The sequence below is a fragment of the Mauremys reevesii genome, linkage group 3 (assembly GCF_016161935.1).
Source record: "Mauremys reevesii isolate NIE-2019 linkage group 3, ASM1616193v1, whole genome shotgun sequence".
Lineage (NCBI taxonomy): Eukaryota > Metazoa > Chordata > Testudines > Geoemydidae > Mauremys > Mauremys reevesii.
The window spans coordinates 62,487,486-62,506,564 of NC_052625.1; the positions used below are offsets into that span (position 1 = coordinate 62,487,486).

A 19,079-nucleotide genomic window follows, 5' to 3' on the forward strand; every position below is an offset into this window, starting at 1 on the left:
TGATTTTTAAGAATTGTTCCTCTAACACAATCATTTTGGTATGTAGATGGGACCTAAATAAAACAAGAAGGGAAAATAGCTCTAAGTACAAAAAGCTTTCTTAGTTAAGGGCTAAAAAGAAATAATCATTTACTTTACCTAGTTAACCTGGAGTGATGAAGAACGTGAGACAAATTTACTGTATTAGCGAACAGCCATTAGATTAGAACTAAAATTACATTAGATAAATGAAAGGTTATTTTACACAGCAGAAGGAAAGCTATTGCCTAAGTCTTACAGATTCTACTTTCTCTTAATTGAAATCTGTTCATTTAATATGCACCTTCTTTCAGTGCGGATAATTCATAATTGGAGAAATGCTATCATCTATTCAAGTCATTTTCGTGGTTGTTTTTTTAGATCCACCAAGAAAGCGTATAGTATCCCATTTGGGATTTTCCAGAACTCATAATAATGACTTCAGCTGTTCATTAACCTCTGAACTGTCGGATCCCTTTGGAAAATGAGGGGAGCAGATTGATTCAAGGTTAATACTTGTTTGTAGAAGGTGAAGCCTCCAAGGTAATGCAAAGGTTGGATAGGCCACTTTGTTCAAGAGCCACTGCCTGTGACTTTGCGTTAGCGTTCAGAAGTTCAAACTATGCAACCAAGAGTGAAACCCAGAGGTAGCTTTGTCTAACAAAGCCTGACTATTCAAATAACTTTTCTGTAATTAATAAAAGGAAGTTGGTGTCTGATGTGTCAAGAGTTAATTTAGCAATATGGAATTAGAAGTAGCATTATAGTAAAAGAGAATTTATGGCTTCTGTAGGGAAGCAACATTGATTTATTGAGTTTGTTTTTAGTGTATGAAATCTTTCATGGTGGTGGAAAGTTGTTGATCAGTCTCCATAGCCATTAGTAGAATCAGGAAGCTATTTGTAGTTCTCAAATGTGGTTGTATTACGGACAAACAGTTGTATGAACAGCCAATGTTAGAGGTGGATGATGTCTTGTTTTGATTTTCTTGATAAATCTAATCCAAATCCTGTAAAATTCTGATAAATTTCACAACTCTTAAATTTGCTGTAATTCTCCTAAGTTCTGTTGGAGCCAGCACTTCTGAGTAAGTGCAATATCTGTAGTTAAATCCATAATCTTCTTTACAATTCTCCGGTTCTTGTGGCTGGGCAAAATATTTTGCTAGGGCAAGAGCACTGACAGTGTCCTAATGAATCATTGGTAACTTGGGAAGGGGGTCTTCCTTGTCTTTAACTTGCTTTTCCTCTCTTTTCGCGTAGGTACATCCGAATAGTTGGCACCCACAACACGGTGAACAAAGTTTTTCATATTGTGGCATTTGAATGCATGTTTACCAACAAAACCTTCACTCTTGAGAAAGGTCTTATAGGTAAGAAATACAACTGTTTTTTTTAATTCTATAGTTATCTCTACTGTCTATAAATTACTAAAGACATTTTTCTTCTCAGTCATTTCAGGTTTATTGCCTGAACTCGTCTTGTCTTTGCAAGCCTAGGGTTTCACTCATACCGGTAGAAGCGAAGCCCATTTGTTTGTAAGAATATTCCTGTGCTGTCTTCCATTGTAGGTTGGCTAAATGACTTTAAAGACGTGTCTGCACTACAGAGCCTATGGTGTCAGCAGTGCCTTCATAGCCACCTAGTGTAGACACAGCATACATTAACAGAAGGAATTTTTCTGCTAAAAGAGGAATATGACCTCCGCAAAGAACATTGTCTGTGCTTACAGAAGCACTTTTCTGGCTGCGTCTACACTGAGAGTTTTGTCACCATAATTATGTCAGTCGGGATGTGTTTTTTTCATACCTCTGCCTGGCATAGCTATGCTCACTCAAATTTTGAGTATAGGCCAAGCCTAAAAGATTTACTGTGACTGTCTGCTGGGATTCTCAGCATTGTGAGTTACTATGTTATCCCTCTCAAGCCTCAGCAAATGCTACAGCTAAGCTGTGTGACAACTCCCTGACACACCAGCTTGTCTGCCTTGCCAACAAATTCTTCAGGACTCTGCCAGTCCAAACCTTACCTTGCAGGTAACAAACAAATTCTGAATTCTTCAGAGCCCCAAATTATGAATTCTTCGGAGATGTCTCTCTGCAGTGTCCAGCCCTCTCACTGGACACTTACTGAAGTTAATTGTGTTGCTCCTTTAAAGAGATAATATACTGTAGCTCATTAATTTAACTGGGGTTTGACAAATGCTCTTATTTCAATCACAGCACCGATTTGGTTTATAGTAAAATAAAACAAGTTTATTTTAACAAACGAACATAAGATTAAGTGATACCTAGTGTAAGGAAAAAGAGAGAGAGAGTTACAAGGAAACAAAAGTAAAAATACTTTTCTACCACTAAACTTAATTTCAGGAAGTTACAATCTTTGCCTAAGCAGGTTTCTCACCTAAACTCAGTTCCCAGAGACTTCAGCCCCCTTTGGCTGAAGAATTCAACATTCCGTGATTTCAGGAACCCTGGCCCCTTTAATCCCCCAAGTGACGGATACCACAATGGCTTTCTGTTTCTGCTTATACCTTCCAAAGTTCATTGACCCTGTTACAAGAGACAGCTACCTGCTATTCTTCCCTTCCTGTTGACTTCCCATCCCCCTGCTGATTCATATGTAAATAGGGGTTCCATTGTGTTGATTCCATAATGCTTAATTTACACTGGAGATCGGTAGATAGCTACCTTCCCTCCTGTCTGGGAGTAAACCTGTTTCTCCCTGTGTTTAGTCACAGACTTTAAAGCATAATATCAGCCAGTATCCATAATTCCTCATATAGTGTTAACGCATACATTTCACTGTGCCTCCCCAAACAGCCAGGTGTGGCCCGGCCACTGACCCCTATCTGACCCCCCCTGCTTCTCGCCCCCTGACAGCCCTCCCCGGGACTCCTGCCCCATCCAACCCTCCCTGTCCCCTGACGGTCCCCCTGGGACTCCTGCCCCATTCTCCTCCCCCGGTCCCCTGACCGCCCCCTGGACCCCATCCAACCTCTCCTCTCATTTCTGACCACCCCTGGAACCCCTGCCCCTGACTGCCCTCTGCTGCCCCATCCAACCCCCTCCTCCTTCCTGACTGCCCCACCAGGACCCCTGCCCCCATGTTCCCTGTCCTCTGATCGCCCCAACCCCTATCCACACCCCTGCCCCCTGACCACCAGCCCGAACTCCCCTGCCCTCTATCCAATCGCCCCTGCTTCCTGCCCCCTTACCGCGCTGCCTGGAGCACCGGTGGCTGGCGGCACTACAGCCGCGCTGCCCAGAGCACCAGGACAGGCAGCTGCACCACCTGGCTGGAGCCAGCCACACCACCGCGCAGCACAGAGCACCAGGTCAGGCCACAGCTGTGCTGCCCAAGGAGCTTGCAGCCCACCACCCAGAGCATTGCGCTAGCAGCGCAGTGAGCTGAGGCTGTGGGGGAGGGGAACAGCAGGGGAGGGGCTGGGGATAGCCCCCCGGGCCAGGAGCTCAGGGGCTGGGCAGAAGGGTCCGGATGTGGCCTGCGGGCCATAGTATGCCCACCTCTGAATAAGAGGATCAATGTGGGTGGGTATATGTGTGAGCTTAGATCCTAATTCACTGGTCTTTCAGATAATATCTCTCTGATACTTGGTTTGGTTTTACCATAGTTTTGGTGTGACATGTTGCTGCTTTCTTTGTCTGTTTTAGTAGTTGCATGTCAATGGATGCCTTATAAAAGCAGTTGCATTTCAGTTTCAATCTAGTAGTGGAGACTCTTGGTTTTGCTCAATCTCTGTTGCTAAAGGTTGTAAAGACTTAAATATCTTTTTTATAGCAACATTAAATGGTAAGTTACCCTGTTAAAGTTACAGTTAGATTTTAGCAAAGAATAACAGTATATTGAAAGCATGACATTATCTGTGATACAATTAGCATATAAATGGCATAGAGTTCTGCCAGGAAATTATTTGAATTCTAGCCTGATGATAACAGGAATAACTAGCCTGATCTTTATTGACTTTGTTTTCCATGTTACTGTTATAAGACAAAACTGAAAGTGCAATAAATTGAATTGTAAATGTTTATATTGACCATAGGAAGTCTGAGATTTTTTTCTAATGTTTTGCAAATTTCCATGGAACCTCTTAGGGTTGTTGAAATGCATTATATTACAAAAAAATGAAAAACGTTAAAGTTTCAATCAGAAATATTTAAATCGTATTTGCATACTCTTTCTTCTAAGCTTTGTTGGAACAGGAGGGACATGTTCTCACTCTAACTTCAGTTGTGTGTTTTGATAGAGCTGGGTGACAATGCAATTTGATGTTTTTTATTTGTGCATCTTATTAATAATTAAGTTTAACACAGAGCTCAAGATGGCTAGATTTTCAGTAAGATCTCAATCAGAAGGCTCTGCAGATGATACATCTCCCCTGCATCCATTGAGACAGGCTTAGACTCCTGCTCCTTTATGCTTTTCCAGTCATGTGTCCTCTGCTTCTCATTACAGAAATCACAGGCCAGATTTTATTAAGTTTTTGGATTGTGCTTTCCAGTCCTTTTGAAATGAAGCAGAGGAAGAGGAAACTAGACAGTTTCCTTTGCCCCCTACAGCTGCTGCACTCCCCCTCTGCCTGGGGAACAGACCATGGATTATGTCATCGCAGATTTAAAAGCCCATATCTGATCCTGTCCATGATCTCCCAGGCACAGAAGGGTCTGGGGCCCCATGCTCAGAGATTGCCTACAGGATCAGGCCCCATTCAATATCTGGCCAGAGGAGGAAGGGGTGGTTCCCACTGTATAACTGTTAGTCCAGTGGTCAAAGCACTCACCTAGGATGTGGGAAACCCAGATTCAATTCCCCCTCTGCCTGAGGTAAGGAGAAACAGTTTGAACAGGGCCTCCCACATGCCTCAGGAGAATGCTCTGACCGTGAAGCTATGAGATATTCTGATATGGGTCTTTCTCAGTATCTCCTGTTGAAGCTGTTCCACTTTTGATAAATAAAGAATGCTTGGAGTAGAGGGACTGGACCTTGAGTCTTGCACCTTGCAGGTGGCTGCCCTAATCACAAGGCTGGAGAGCCATTCTATTTCTCTCTCTCTGGCCCAATGACTATTTAGATATTTATCCACAGTGCAACAGCTTTCACAGACTGAGAAACACCCTCATCAAATTATCCCGTAGGTCAGAGGTTAGCGCTAGAGCCCTGTGCGGATACAAAAATGTGGATCCACATCCGCCAATATCAACCTGTGATCCGACCTGCGATCCGATAGCCATCTTTTACCTGTCTCCGCACCCGCAGAAGCAAGTCATCTCACAAGTGCTAGTGAGTGGGGGTGGGGTCTTGCAGGAAGAGGCAGTGTGAGGGTGAGGACTGGAGATAAGGGAAGGTGCAAGGGCGGGGTCTTGAGGGGAAGGGGCATTGCATCGTGTGCTGCTCCCAGGGGCTTGCGAGCGACAGCACATGGCAGCAGCAGTGCATGATGCATCAGAGTGGGGCAGAGGGGTGGGGCGCTGGGGCCCCACATGCTCCAATCCCTGTGGCTGGGGGTGGGCCCTGTTGCCCAAGAGTCAGTGGGCTGGTCCCAGGACTGGGAGCACAGCCAGAGCTGCTGGGCCAGGCCATGGTGGGGACGCTGGTGCTGCCCCAGGGGCCCGAGCTGCTGGAGAAGAAGTGGCGTGGTGAGTGGGTGCTGGACAGCCCCGACTCTGACCTGCCCCCTGGCCCCAAGCGCCCCCTGGGCTGCCCAAGCTGGATGCCACAGGCCAGGCACCACATGTGAGTAGAGCCCTGCATGGATGTATTTGCATCCGATCCACTGTCTGCAAAAATGGTCTGCAGATATGAAGCGGATATCCGCAGATTTGCAGGGCTCTAGTTAGAACACTCTTGAGAAAGAGGAGATGCCTGTTCAAATCCTTTCACCTCCTCTCACCCTATCAAGCCGAAGGGGTGGAAATTCAGTCTGGTTCTCGCACTTTTCAGCTAAGTGCTCTAATCACTGGACTAGACGTTATAAGGAGGTTGCTGCTGCTGCCTCCAGTGTTTTTTGTGAAGTTAGGCATGTGCCTAACTCATTCTCACAAGAAACTGCTTAGCTGCCTAAGCTGCCAGACTCCAGAAGAGGGGTTCCTGGTTGTGGATCACTAGCGAGATAGGCATCATCCTGCAGCCTGCAGCTAGGTGCCTAACTCTGTTAGAGGGGAGGGGCTTAGGACACCTCTCTTGTCGACAGCTCCCATTGGCTATCTTAGGCATCTCCCCACCTAGCATGCTGGCTTATGTGCATTGCATTCTTAGGCACTCATCTCTCCCTGTTCATTGCATAAGAGCCTAGGCATCTGACTCAGGAATTTTAAATTTCTGTGGTTTTTTTCTAGTCACCTAAAAGTTAGGTGCCCTGATACTCAGCATTGCAATGCCTAAATCCCTGTGTGGATCCAGGCCTTTGTGATGCCACTGGGAGGGCTGGCACAGGATTTAGCTCTTTCTGTGCTGCTTAATGAAGATCTTTCTCTTAGTGCCTCCCACTTTTCTAAGTGATATTGCAGTGTTCAAGTAACTCAGAGAGCGAAGGACCCCACAAGAACAGTTCTAGAACTGTATGAGGGCACTAAGGCTAAAAGTGGATAGTTTAGAAAAGAATTTGGTTACATATAGCACCTTGCATTCTCAAAAAACGTTCAGAAGCAATGTGTTATGGCTTGTCTAGGGGGGGCGCAGAGGAATATTTGGGGGGGGGGGTACAGCTGGGGCCTGGGCCAGCCCCCACAGGGGCAGGGAGGGAGCGCCACCCAGCTCCACTCCTGGCTTAGCCCCGGCTGCTAGCCCCACACCCGGGGCCCCAGCTGTCAACCTTGGCTCCACTCCCTCCCCCTGCCCCCAGCTATGGCCCCAGCCTCAGCCCCCGTACCTCTGTCCACGTGGCCCCGCTCCTAGCCCTGGCCCTGGAAGTCGGGGGGGAAGGGCAGATAGGGGTAATGAGGGCACGAGGTAAAAAGTTTAGGGACCATTGGTCTAGACCAGAGGTGAGCAAACTATGGCCCACGGGACCGTCCTGCACAGCCTCTCAGCTCCTGGCCGGGGAGGCTAGCCCCCTGGCCCCTCTCCCGCCATCCCCCGCTCCTCCACAGCCTCTGTGCACCACACTGCCAACCCTCTGGTCCACCATTCCTGCCGGGCAGCACGGCTCCAGCCGGGCGGCAGGACTGTGAGCTCCTGCTGCTCTGAGCAGCGTGGTAAGGGGGCGGGGAGGTTGGATAAGTGGCAGGGAGTCCCGGGGGGCAGTCACGGGACAGGGAGCAGTTGGATGGGGCGGAGGTTCTGGCAGGGGGTCAGGAAGCGGCTGGATAGGCGTGGGAGTCCCGGGGGGGCCTGTCAAGGGGAGGGGCAGTTAGGGGATGGGGAACAGGGGGGTTGGATAGGGGGAGGGTCCCAGGGGGCAGTTAGGAGCAGGGGTCCCTGGAGGGGGCAGTCAGGGGACAAGGAGCAGGGGGGGTTGGATGGGTTGGGGGTTCTGAGGGGGGCAGTCAGGGGGCGGGAAGTGGGGAGGCACAGCCTTCCCTACCTGGCCCTCCTTATAGTTTCGCAACCCTGATGTGGCCCTTGGGCCAAAAAGTTTGCCCACCCCTGGTCTAGGCAAACAGTTTGTGCATGGTAATCTGGGGTGTAAATATACAGCGCATTAGCCTGCCCTTCACTAACTGTCTGTGTGGACCCTGCCACCATGTTACGTTTCCTAGTGAACACTGACCTCCTGTTTCAATGTGGAGTAGCTCAAAGTGCACTAGGGAACTTTTAGGGCATGATAGCAGTGTCCACATGGACAATTAGTGTGCGGCAGACTAGTGCACTGTGGATTTACACCCCAGCTTGATGTGCACTGTTTATTTAGATTAGCTATTAGATACAGTTACTGCATTGACTGAGTAGACAGTGTGGCAGCCATTAAATACTAAATAAGAGATTACAATGCAGTCATTATAAGAGCCTGTTTTACTAAGAAAATGCATGTTGGCTAGTCCATCAGGGGGACACTATTTTAGGAAGAGCTGTGTGACCTTTAACAACTTCCTGGACAATTGCCAGGGATACAAAAGGGTCCTCTTATTTAAAGCATCAATCAAAGGAATAACAAAAATTTGGATCAGTGAGAGGCTTTTTGGGGTTCTCATGCAACGGCATATAGTCTGTTATTTAATCTCTTTATTAGACTTATTCAATTGGATCAGGTAGCTATCCATACAGGGAGGAACATTTGTCAGACATATTATTTTCAAGTGTGTAGCGTCTACATAATAGCCATCGCTGTAAAGTGGAGATTAGGAGCCTGGCAAACAAGTAATAAAAGTGAAGTGTAATTTCATGTAGTAGATTGATAATAGCAATTTTATGTCACTGTGTTTTACATACAACATTTTCATGTCAAAACCATTAGCTCCCAACGTATGACATTTAAAAGTTAATGTGAGAAGAGAGATGTAAAATAGGTACTGTAAGCAATACCCAAAAAGCTTTAATGGCAGTTGTCTAGCAGTTTTAAGGGAAAGCTAGATAGAATTGCTCTTTCTAGCACTGCTTGTTTTAGTGCCAATTTACAATTCATTGTCCTGATAAACAAGATAAGTAATATAAATGAATGAGATCCTGTGAAATTGTTCCCCAATGCAGATGTTTGGGCAGAGGTTTAATTTTCCTTATAGCATGTTGTTAGTTTGTAAGTGCATATGTTTGTTAAACAGCCCAACATACATCCTTATAGAATTGACATAAATATTTTGCTTAACAAGAACAGAAAATTTTAAAAAGAGACAGTGATTACTTTAATGAATTTTACCATCAAAAATTTTGAACAGCATTAAGTCTGAGACTTTATTTAGAAATTTAAAGCAAAATATACCAGTGTCTTAGCAAATGACAGAGCTATTAGTTTGGATGCAGAGTCAGGACGCTGGGATGTGAAGACCTTGCTAGAGCTCTTTAACTATCCAGTGACCAGGATCTACTACAAAGGGTCAGGAGCTTCCTTATATATTTGTTGTCTTTTCTTGTCTTGGAGCTTGCTTTTGCCCTTCTCTGCTTTGGAGTGAAGAGAATTTGATTACTTAAACTCAGTCCCAGGCGACAATAGTCAGTGTTGTTATATCCCTGCTGTACTAGACACATAGACTTTAAGGCCAGAAGGGACCATCATGATCAGCTACTCTGACTTCCTGCACACTGCAGGCCACAGAACCATGCCCACCCACTCCTGTAACAGACCTCTAACCTCTGGCTGAGTTACTGAAATCCTCAAATCTGGCATTATTGGCATCTTCTGCTTAGGGAATGTCAGGGACCATGCAAGCATGGGGGTATGAGCAACCTCTCACCTTACCTTGAGGTCTGGTCCAGGTCATTGGGAGTACAATCTGAAAAGTCTATATTATATGTTGTTGTACTTATCTCTGGCTTTTCAGCTCTGTCTCAATTTATCGGCCTATCTACTTCTACATAACATACCAGGGGAAAACGGTGAATAATGGGTAAAGAGCAGGAGATGGATATAAAAAATAGAATGCCCTTGGTTACCCTCTGGGGAATGCTATTCAGAACTTATGAATCATTGCGAACCCTCATTTGCAGACCATTCTGTACCTTATGAGAAATTGTTTTAAAGAAAAAAGGAAGGAAAGAAAGAAATGGAATAAATAATCATTCACTTGTCTTTTGCTCAATGGCAGTTATTTAAAAAAATCATTTAAGCATATAGCAAAGGGGAAACAGCCAAATCAATTTCCTAGTAATGCAGTTCAGCTTTGTGAAATATTACTCTCTCCCCCATATTGAAGCAGTGAGAGGGGCTGTTTTCTTGTCCAGTTTAATGTCAGATCAACACAAAGCTATCGTATCTTGTTCCCGCTCCCCTTTTTAAAGGTTAGCTTTTTTTCAAAGTTGAACAGGTTTTCCCAGCAACATCTGTCAGCTTTGCACTAAGCATACCCTTAGGAAATTATGAAAATTTTAAAAGTATCTAAATACTGCTGGGAATTTTTTTCCCTCTACAGTAAAGAACAGCCACATGCCCAGTTTTATTTACTCCTGTCCATTTCTCTGTAGATCTAAAGATCTATTCCCTTGGTTTAGGTTTTCTTTCTTCCCTGTTTCCAGTGCTGCAGCAAACAATGCTCATTTCCTAAATTTTTCTGAAGCAATTGCTGTGTCTGAAAGCAGGCTACAGGTAGGTCCTCACGTTTAATGAAAGAGCTCTATAGCCACTATGGTGTTAGTTAAAAGTCTGTTTTCTTCTAATGACTTTTTTTTTAATGGAAATATACCTATCTCATAGAACTGGAAGGGACCCTGAAAGGTTATTGAGTCCAGCCCCCTACCTTCACTAGCAGGACCAAGTACTGATTTTGCCCCAGATCCCTAGGTGGCCCCCTCAAGGATTGGGATTGAACTCACAACCCTGGGCTTAGCAGGCCAATGCTCAAACTACTGAGCTATCCCTCCCCCAAGAATGATCTTGATCTGATTCGTTGGGTCAGAAACAGCAAGCCCCAGCAGATATTGACCTGTAAAAGCAGACTTCTCTGTTGTTATTCTAAACCAGCCAATTGCATGCAACACTAGCAAGTGTTACTAGTTTCTCTCAGGTCAATAGAAACCTTTTTTATTCTAACTTCCTCCGTCTTTTCTTCCAGGTAGCAAATCTACTACATAGCAGTGTATGAGAAAATTCACATTCCTTTGTAATACCCAGGGTGCTGACTGGCTTGTCTAACTACTAATGGTGGTAAACATAAAAATTGCCATCTACAGCAAATAATTTGTCAGACCTTGGGTTTTCAGTATTTAAAGGTGGGAAGGACTGTTGTCAATTTTAAAAGTCGGCATTATTTAGTGGCTTGAGCACAGGACTGAGAGCCAGGATCTCCTGAATTCTAATCCCAATTCTGCCATTTACTCACTGAGTAACATTAGAGAAATATCTTAATCTTTCTGTGTCTTTCTTCTTGTGAAATGGGGCAAATGACACTGTAGAGGGGTTTGGCTGGGGCTCGTCCCTCTCCGGGGCGGCGGGGAACCACACCGCCTCAGTACTTCCTTTCAGTTGTGATGGGGAATTAGCCTCGCCGTGGGGGTCTCGTGCCACGGCAGTAGTAGAGGCAAAACATAACAGTTACTCACACCTGGTCGGCGGATAGTAGTGAGTCATGGGCTCAGGTCCTCAGAGAGGAGCTGAGCAACTGTTATATAATGAGCAAGCCCAGGCCCTGGGTCAGGGTGGGGAGCAAAGAGTCAATGGCTCAGGGCCTCAGACAGGGGCTGAGCAAACAGCAGGCCCAGGGTCCTGGCTCCCAAGGGCCTGCGAGAGGGGGAGACTGCCACCCACAAGTTGGGTGGCAGGGGGACACAGGCCCATCCACTCCACTGCGTCCCAGCTTAGGGCCCTAGCAGCGGCAGAAGGCCTACTGCTGTGTCAGTGGGAATCCTGGCCGCAACACACTGACATAGGCTCAGGCAGTGCTGCAGCCAGACTAGAGTCGGCTGCCCCAGGCTACTTCCTAACTCCCCCACTAGAGGTATCTGGGTCTGGATGGTGTCCTCCAAGGGGTCAAGCATCATGGGCTCCTCTGAGTAACTTGCGAGGGACAGGCTTGACAGCTTCTCCGGGATTTGGTCGGCATCAGGCATCAGCTGGTCTGGCCAGTCCTCGGGTTGGCCTCCGATTGCCGGTGTCTCCCAATCAGGAGCTAGGCCACAGGCATCTGGCCTCTCTGGTGGCTTTTCTTCTAGTGAGCTCTGGGGTTGGGCTTTTATACTCCCTGTCCTGCATTTTGACCTCTGGGGAGGGATAGCTCAGCACTGTTTGAGCATTGGCTTGCTAAACCCAGAGTTGTGAGTTCAATCCTTGAGGGGGCCATTTAGGAATCAGGGGAAAAATCAGTACTTGTTCCTGCTAGTGAAGGTAGGGGGCTGAATTTGATGACCTTTCAGGGTCCCTTCCAGCTCTATGAGATAGGTATATCTCCATATATTATTATTAAGCGGTGGGCCAGCTTTGAGAACCACTGATCTAGTTTACATAGATATAGACTCAGATGTAAAGAAGGGACCATCATGATCATCTAGTCCAGGAGTCTCAAACTCCTGGCCCACGGGCCATCTGCGGCCTGTGAGCCTCCCCATTGTGGCCTGCGGGGCTCCAGCAGTTTTGGGGCCAAGTCTCTCCCTTGGCCCCACCTGCTGCCCCCGGGCACTTCCCCCTCAGGGGCCCCAGCAGATCAGTGGAGCTGAGCAGCGTCTGCCTGCTCGCTCCAGCGGCTGCCGGCCCCTCCCTGCAGCCCAGGGGTGGGGCTGTGCCTCCATGCACTGCCTGCGCCCCAAGCGCCCCTGGGGCCAATGGGATGCTGCGGGGGCGGGGCCTGGGGGCAGAAAGGGCGAGGAGGCCCCCCGACACCCCCTGCCTTGGAGCCCCAGGTAAGCACCGCACCCTTGACCCCCCTCCCAGAGCCTGCACCTCCACCCCTACCTGCCCCCAAACTCCCTTCCAGAGCCTGCACCCCTTTCCCATACACCCCTCCCACCTCCAAACTCCCTCCCAGAGCCTGCGCCCTGTCCCCACACCCCCTCCCACCCCCAAACTCCCTCCCAGTGCCTGCACACCATCCCCAGGCCTCCCAGCCCACAAACTCCCTCCCAGAGCCTGCACCCCTCCCTCTTCCCACATACCCCCTCCTGCCCCCAAACTCCCTCCCAGTAACTGCTTCATCCCCCCTCTTCCTTCCAGAGCCTGCAATCCCACCCCTCCTCCTGCACCCCCACTCCCTGCCCCAGCCCAGAGCCTGCACCCAGCTCCCAAACTCCCTCCCAGAGTCTGCACCCAGTCCCCACACCCCTTTCCACCCCCAAACTCCCTCTCAGTGCCTGTACCCCCTCCCCAAACCTTCCCCAGCCTCCAAACTCCCTCCCAGAGCCTGCACCCCAGACCTCCTCCCCAACCCAAACTCCCTCCCAGAGCCCAACCTCTCACCCCTTCTGCACCCAAACTCCCTCCCAGAGCCTGCACCCCAATCCCCTACCCCAGACCTCCTCCCGCACTCAAACTCCATCCCGGAACCTTAGGCTGGTGGGGGGTGGAGTTTTGGGGGGGGCGGGTTCTGGGCAGCATGAGTGACATTGGCCCACTGGGAGGATTTGAGGACCTATGGTAAATTGAGTTTGAGATTCCTGATCTAGTCCGACCTCCTGGACATTGTAGGCCACAGAACTTCACCCACCCACTCCTATAATAGACTCCTAACTTCTGGCTGAGTTACTGAAGTCCTCAAATCATCATTTAAAGACTTCCAGTTACAGAGAGTCCACCATTTACTGTACTTTAAACCTGCCAAGTGACCCATGCCACAGAGGAAGGCAAAAACTGCCTAGGGTCTTTGCCAATCTGACCTGAGAGAAAATTCCTTCCAGACCCAAAATATGGCTGTCAGTTGGACCCTGAGCATGTTGGCAAGGCCCAACATTCTTTGTAGTACTTCTTTATAGTAACTCAGAACCCTCCACATGTAGTGTCCCAGCACTGGCCGTTGGGAATATTTGCTACTAGCAGTCACAGCTCAGCTACATGCCATTTTAGGCAGTCTCATAATACCATCTCCTCCACTAACTTTTCAAACTCAGTCTTGAAGCCAGTTAGGTTTTTTGTTTCCACTGCTTCCCTTGGAAGGCTGTTCCAGAACTTCATTCCTCTGATGGGTAGAAACCTTTATCTAATTTCAAGCCTAAACTTGTTGATGGCCACTTTAAATCCATTGGTTCTTGTGTCAACATTGGCCCTCAACGTAAATAACTCCTCTCCCTCCCTGGTATTTATTCCTCTATTGTATTTATAGAGAGCAATCATATCTCCCCTCAGCCTTTGTTTAGGCTAAACAAGCCAAGCCCTTTGAGTCTCTTCTCATAAGGTTGGTTCTCCATCCCTCTGATCACCCTAGTAGCCCATCTCTTCACCTGCTCCAGTTTGAATTCATCTTTCTTGAACATGGGAGAGCAGAATTGCCCACAGTATTCCAGATGAGGTCTCACCAGTGCCTTGTATAATGGTACTAACACTTCCCTGTCTCTACTGGAAATACTTCACCTGATGCATCCTAGGATTGAATTAGCCTTTTTTCTTGGCTGCATCATATTGGTGACGCATAGTCATCCTGTGATCAACCAATACACCCAAGTCTTTCTCATCCTCTGTCACTTCCAACTGATAAGTCCCCGGCTTATAGAAAAAAAAATTGTTGTTAGTCCCTAAGTGCACCTTGCGCTTTGCCCTATTAAATTTCGTCCAATTTCTGTTACTCCAGTTTTCAAGGTCATCAGGATCTTGTATGAAATTCTGGTCCTCCTCCATATTGGCAGTATCTCCCAACTTTGTGTCCACAAATTTTATTAGCACATTGCCACTTGTTGTGCCAAGGTTATTAATGAAAATGTTGAATAAGATTGGTCCCAAGACTGATCCCTGATGAACTCCATTAGTAACCTCCCTCCAGCCTGACAGTTCACGTTTCAGTATGACACTTTGTAGTCTCCCCTTAAACAGTTCCTTATCCACCTTCCAATTCTCATATTAATCCCCATCTTCTCCAATTTAATTAATAATTTCCCATGTGAAACCGTATCAAATGCCTTACTTAGATCCAGATGGATTAGATCTACTGCATTTCCTTTGTCTAAACAATTAGTTATCTTCTCAGAGAAAGAGATCAGGTTGAACTGGCATGATCTACCTCTTATAAAACCATGTTGTATTTTATCCCAATTACCATTGAGCTGTATATCCTTAACTTAGGGTGACCAGATAGAAAATGTGAAAAATGGGGACATGGAGGGGGTAATAGGTGCTTATATAAGAAAAAGCCCTGAATATCAGGACTGTGCCTATAAAATCTGGACATCTGGTCACCCTACCTTTTTTCTCTTGCAAAATTTGTTCCAAGACCTTGCATACAACTGAGGTCAAACTAACAGGCCTGTAGCTTCCCAGATCACTATTTTCCCATTCTTAAAAATAGATACTCCATTCGTAATTCTCCAGTCATACGGTACGACCCCCGAGTTTATTAATTCATTAAAAATTCTTGCTCTTGGGCTTGCAATTTCATATACCAGTTCCTATAATATTCATGGACGGAGACTATCCGGGGCCCCCAATCTGGTCCCATTATGCTGTTTGAATTTGACTTCCACCTTAGATGTGGTAATTTTCTACTTCCATATCCACATTTCCATTAGCCATCCTGCCACTATCACTTAGCTCCTCATTACAGTTATTAAAAACTGAGGCAAAGTATTTGTTTAGGTGTTGGGTCACACCTAGATTATCTTTAATCACCCCATTCTTGGTGCTTAATGGGCCCATTTCTTCTTCCTTGTTTTCTTTTTATATGGCTATAGAACCTTCTATTATTTGTTTTAATTTCCTTTGCAAGGTCCAACTCTGCTTGACTTTGGCAGTTCTCGCTTTTTCTGTACACTTTCTGACTTCCAAGGGGTAGCTTTCCTTACTGATCCATCTTATCTTCCATTCTTTGTAGGCCTTCTCTTAACCTGTTTGAGCTGCTTGCTCATCCAACTTGGTCTATAACTCTTCCGTCTGCATTTTCCCCCCTTGCCTGGGATGCAGGCCTCAGATAGTTTCTGCAACTTTCACTTAAAGTAATTCTGAGCTTTCTCCACATTCAGATCCATGAGTTCTTCAGTCTAGTCCAGTTCACTAATTCCCTTAATGTTTTAAAGTTTGCCCTTTTTGCAAACTTATTTTTGTTTATTCTTTCATTTAGTTTTAACTGAATTAACTCATTATCACTTGAGCCAAGGTTGTCCCCTACATCCAGCTCTTCTATGATGTTGCCACTACTAACTAATAACAAATCTAAAATGACATCATCGCTTGTTGATTTGGTAATTGTTTGGTGAAAAAATCTGTCAGCTATCACATCCAGGGAAATCTGGACCCTACCATGATTAGTAGCCCTTGTCCTTCAATCTATATCTGGGAAATAAAAGTCTCTCATAATCACACAATTCCCAGTAGTATTTATTTCATTAAAAGCATCAGAGGTCTCCATCCATATCCCGATCAGATCCTGGGGGGTCTGTGACATACCTCAAGCACTTTCCTGGGGGAGCCTCTCTTCCCAAAAGTGATTTTGAATCTGTTTTATCCATTCTATCACTTCTCATTTCTTTACAGTCTACCTTATCATTAATATACAATGCTACTCCACCACCTTTACTTCTTTCTTTCCTGAACAGCACATAGCCTTCAATACCTGTACTCCGGTTATGACTACTATCCCACCATGTTTCTGTTATCCTTGTAATATCTGGTTTCATTTACTACATCAGTAGTTCTAGTTCCTCCCTGTGTTACCCAGGTTCCTTGCTGCTTCTTTCTTGGGACTAATATACCATCTATCTCTGCCCACACTGGCACCTCACAGTAGAGACTGGCATAGTTGAGGAGCACACTGTGCTGAACTTTGCTCAAAGCAAGTGTAACCTTAATGGTGGTTGCAACATTTGTTCTCTCTTGGGTACACTTTCGTGTGTGGTTGCAAGGTGTGTTTCAGGTGTGCTTTAGAGACCACATCAGATTTCTCTTAGGAACAAGAGACAAGTTGATTGACACTAAAGTGATTTTTTAATTAATTCAGAAGCAGGCATAATTTGGGTGTTTACATTCCGGGACTGAAAGATGAAGCAGGCTAGAATGGCATATCACACCTCAATAGGGGTATGGCTGGGTACAATGTGGACAGCACCCTGGCCTCTTTTGCACTGGCTGTTACTGAGAAGTAAGTGTGTGTGTGGTGGAGAAATAGAGACTGCACCCTTTAAAAGGCTGTAATCCTTGCTGTTCCTGAGCACGTTCTCCCAGTGTCCTGGATATATTCCATCTGCCACAACAGCCCTTAGGCAGAATTCCTCCAGAGACTGCTACCTGAGTGTTTTTTCTCTGCTCCCCCCCCCCCCACACACACTGTGGCTGCAGTTGCAGAAGCCACCATCTATCCCTACATATCTAGTTTTAGAAAACAAAACCTACACCTTCATTAGAATAAGACAAAAACCAAATCTGAACAAACAAATAGCTATATTGTTTTGTAGGGCTCATTAAAAGAAAAAATGCATCTGTATAGCAGAGGTTAAGTAGCAAGTACACTCTCCCCAGAGCTTTGCTGGCATCTTTGATTTTCATGCTCAAAAATGTTTTGGATGAATACAATATTATAAACTAGCATCAAACAAAAGCAACTATGTTAATGTCTTATGTACTGTGGTGTTGCAACAGGGGCCGCACGTAGGAGCCCCCAACCAGAGCCTATTGTGCTGGGTGAAGTACAAACATATCATACAGTGCCTTCCTGAAGGAGCTTATGATCTTAATAGGGACCAGGTGCAACAGATGGGTATAAAACCCTGTTTGTGGGAGTCAGGAAGGACAGGGGTGACAGCAATAGGAACACAAGTTTTCATACATTAGTTAAATGTACAGTCTGGATACTTAATGTTATTTATTTTTTAATAAATGAACAAGAAATGTTCATTTCATCTCAACTCAAAATACTGGTAAAAATCCCTATGTTTGCCAATTGGAAAAAGATTAAAGTAGTGTGCCCCAACATCATTTTAATTTTTTAACATAATAGGAAAGAGCAAAACTAGTTACAGCAGTAGCAACCCTAATTTCCTTTCTTTTCTTTGCCCTCAGCATTAAGTGTTTACATGTGTAGCTTGCCAGCGAGGACATTTTAACCTACTGTTAAATAGAGAGAAAATACAATTTTGCCACTGATATGAGGGAAGGTAAATGGGCAGTCTGAGAGGCAACAGAAGGAGAAGGAATGGTTACTTCACATTTAAAAAAAAACCCGACTTTCCTCTAGTGTGATTGGATGTTGATTGTTGTCCTTCCAGTCTGTGGGAGAAATAAAGTCATACAGTACTTTTAACTGAAATAATAGCTCTGCAATGGGTTGAAATGTATTCAGGTACTGTCTCTGAGAAACCCCTGCTAGCATTTGTATACCTTCTGGACTGATAGCAGCAGCACAGTTCTGTGGAATCTGAGTGATACGTTCTAGTAATTGAACTTTTTAGCCCCAAACCCCTGATTGTTGAGTTGAAAGGAAAGCCTAGATTTCATCAGAAACATGTCCAACAGATAAAGTCTGCAGTATCTTAAAGTGAGTTCTCTTATGAAAACAGATTACATAAAAATGGTACCTTCTTACTTGTTGTATCTGCTTTCTCTGTGTAGAGTCGTATTTACTTATTTTATTAACTACATTATGTTTTTATTACTCCTGTTAGCCCTGAGAGCCAATAGGAAAATCAGATGAATTATATCTATTCCTTCTTGTTCATCAACAAAATTGTTTGCTAATTACCAATCACTTACACCCATGCTAGCCAGTTGAAGACATTGAAGGTGCACTGGTTTCACTGACGGTAGAACTTGGCCTGAACAGACTATTACTGGTGGTGATGCTTGATATGGAAAGAACCCAGCTTTAGTCTCAGCTATGGAAGTCACTGAGATATAAATACGGAAATCCACAGTGTTACTTTTGCAAAGTCAGAACTGTACCTTAGGGACCAGTTTTTCCTACAGAAAACACTGGGTGTTAAAAATAGTTATTTAAAAAAAGAATACCTCCTAATAAAAAAGAAGGGGAAAATATACATATCTGACTGACATTTTTCTCCACCACTTTCTCTCATAGGTGGAAGGTAGCTAAATAATGTGTCAGTCTTATCTTTAAACATAGTTGGTATAGGTGGCCCTCAGCTCATGTCCTGGAAATAACACTGCCGTTCAATATACTGGCAACTGTTGGTCACTCCATGCTGCAGCATAAGAACAGGGAACAGAAAAATCATTTAAGATAAGTATTTTCTTGCTGTTATCCACTGCCACAGTCATTTTTACTCTGCTTACTGAATGTGCACACTTTGTTAACATGCATTCTTTGCATTCCATAACAGCAAATTAAATTTGTCTGAGCAAAATTGCTATGTGCACAGAAGGTGAAAAAAGTA

General features: G+C 45.4%; 1 protein-coding gene across 3 annotated transcripts in view; it reads left to right on the forward strand.

Annotated features, from left to right (window-relative positions):
- The window catches only part of BTBD9 (BTB domain containing 9), a 280,634-nt gene that overhangs the window by 158,461 nt on the left and 103,094 nt on the right, over positions 1-19,079 (forward strand). For all 3 annotated transcript variants that reach the window (XM_039529948.1, XM_039529950.1, XM_039529949.1), the window contains exon 9: positions 1,281-1,390. In XM_039529948.1, coding sequence (XP_039385882.1) covers positions 1,281-1,390 — 110 coding nt within the window. The remainder of the gene's footprint in view (positions 1-1,280; positions 1,391-19,079) is intronic.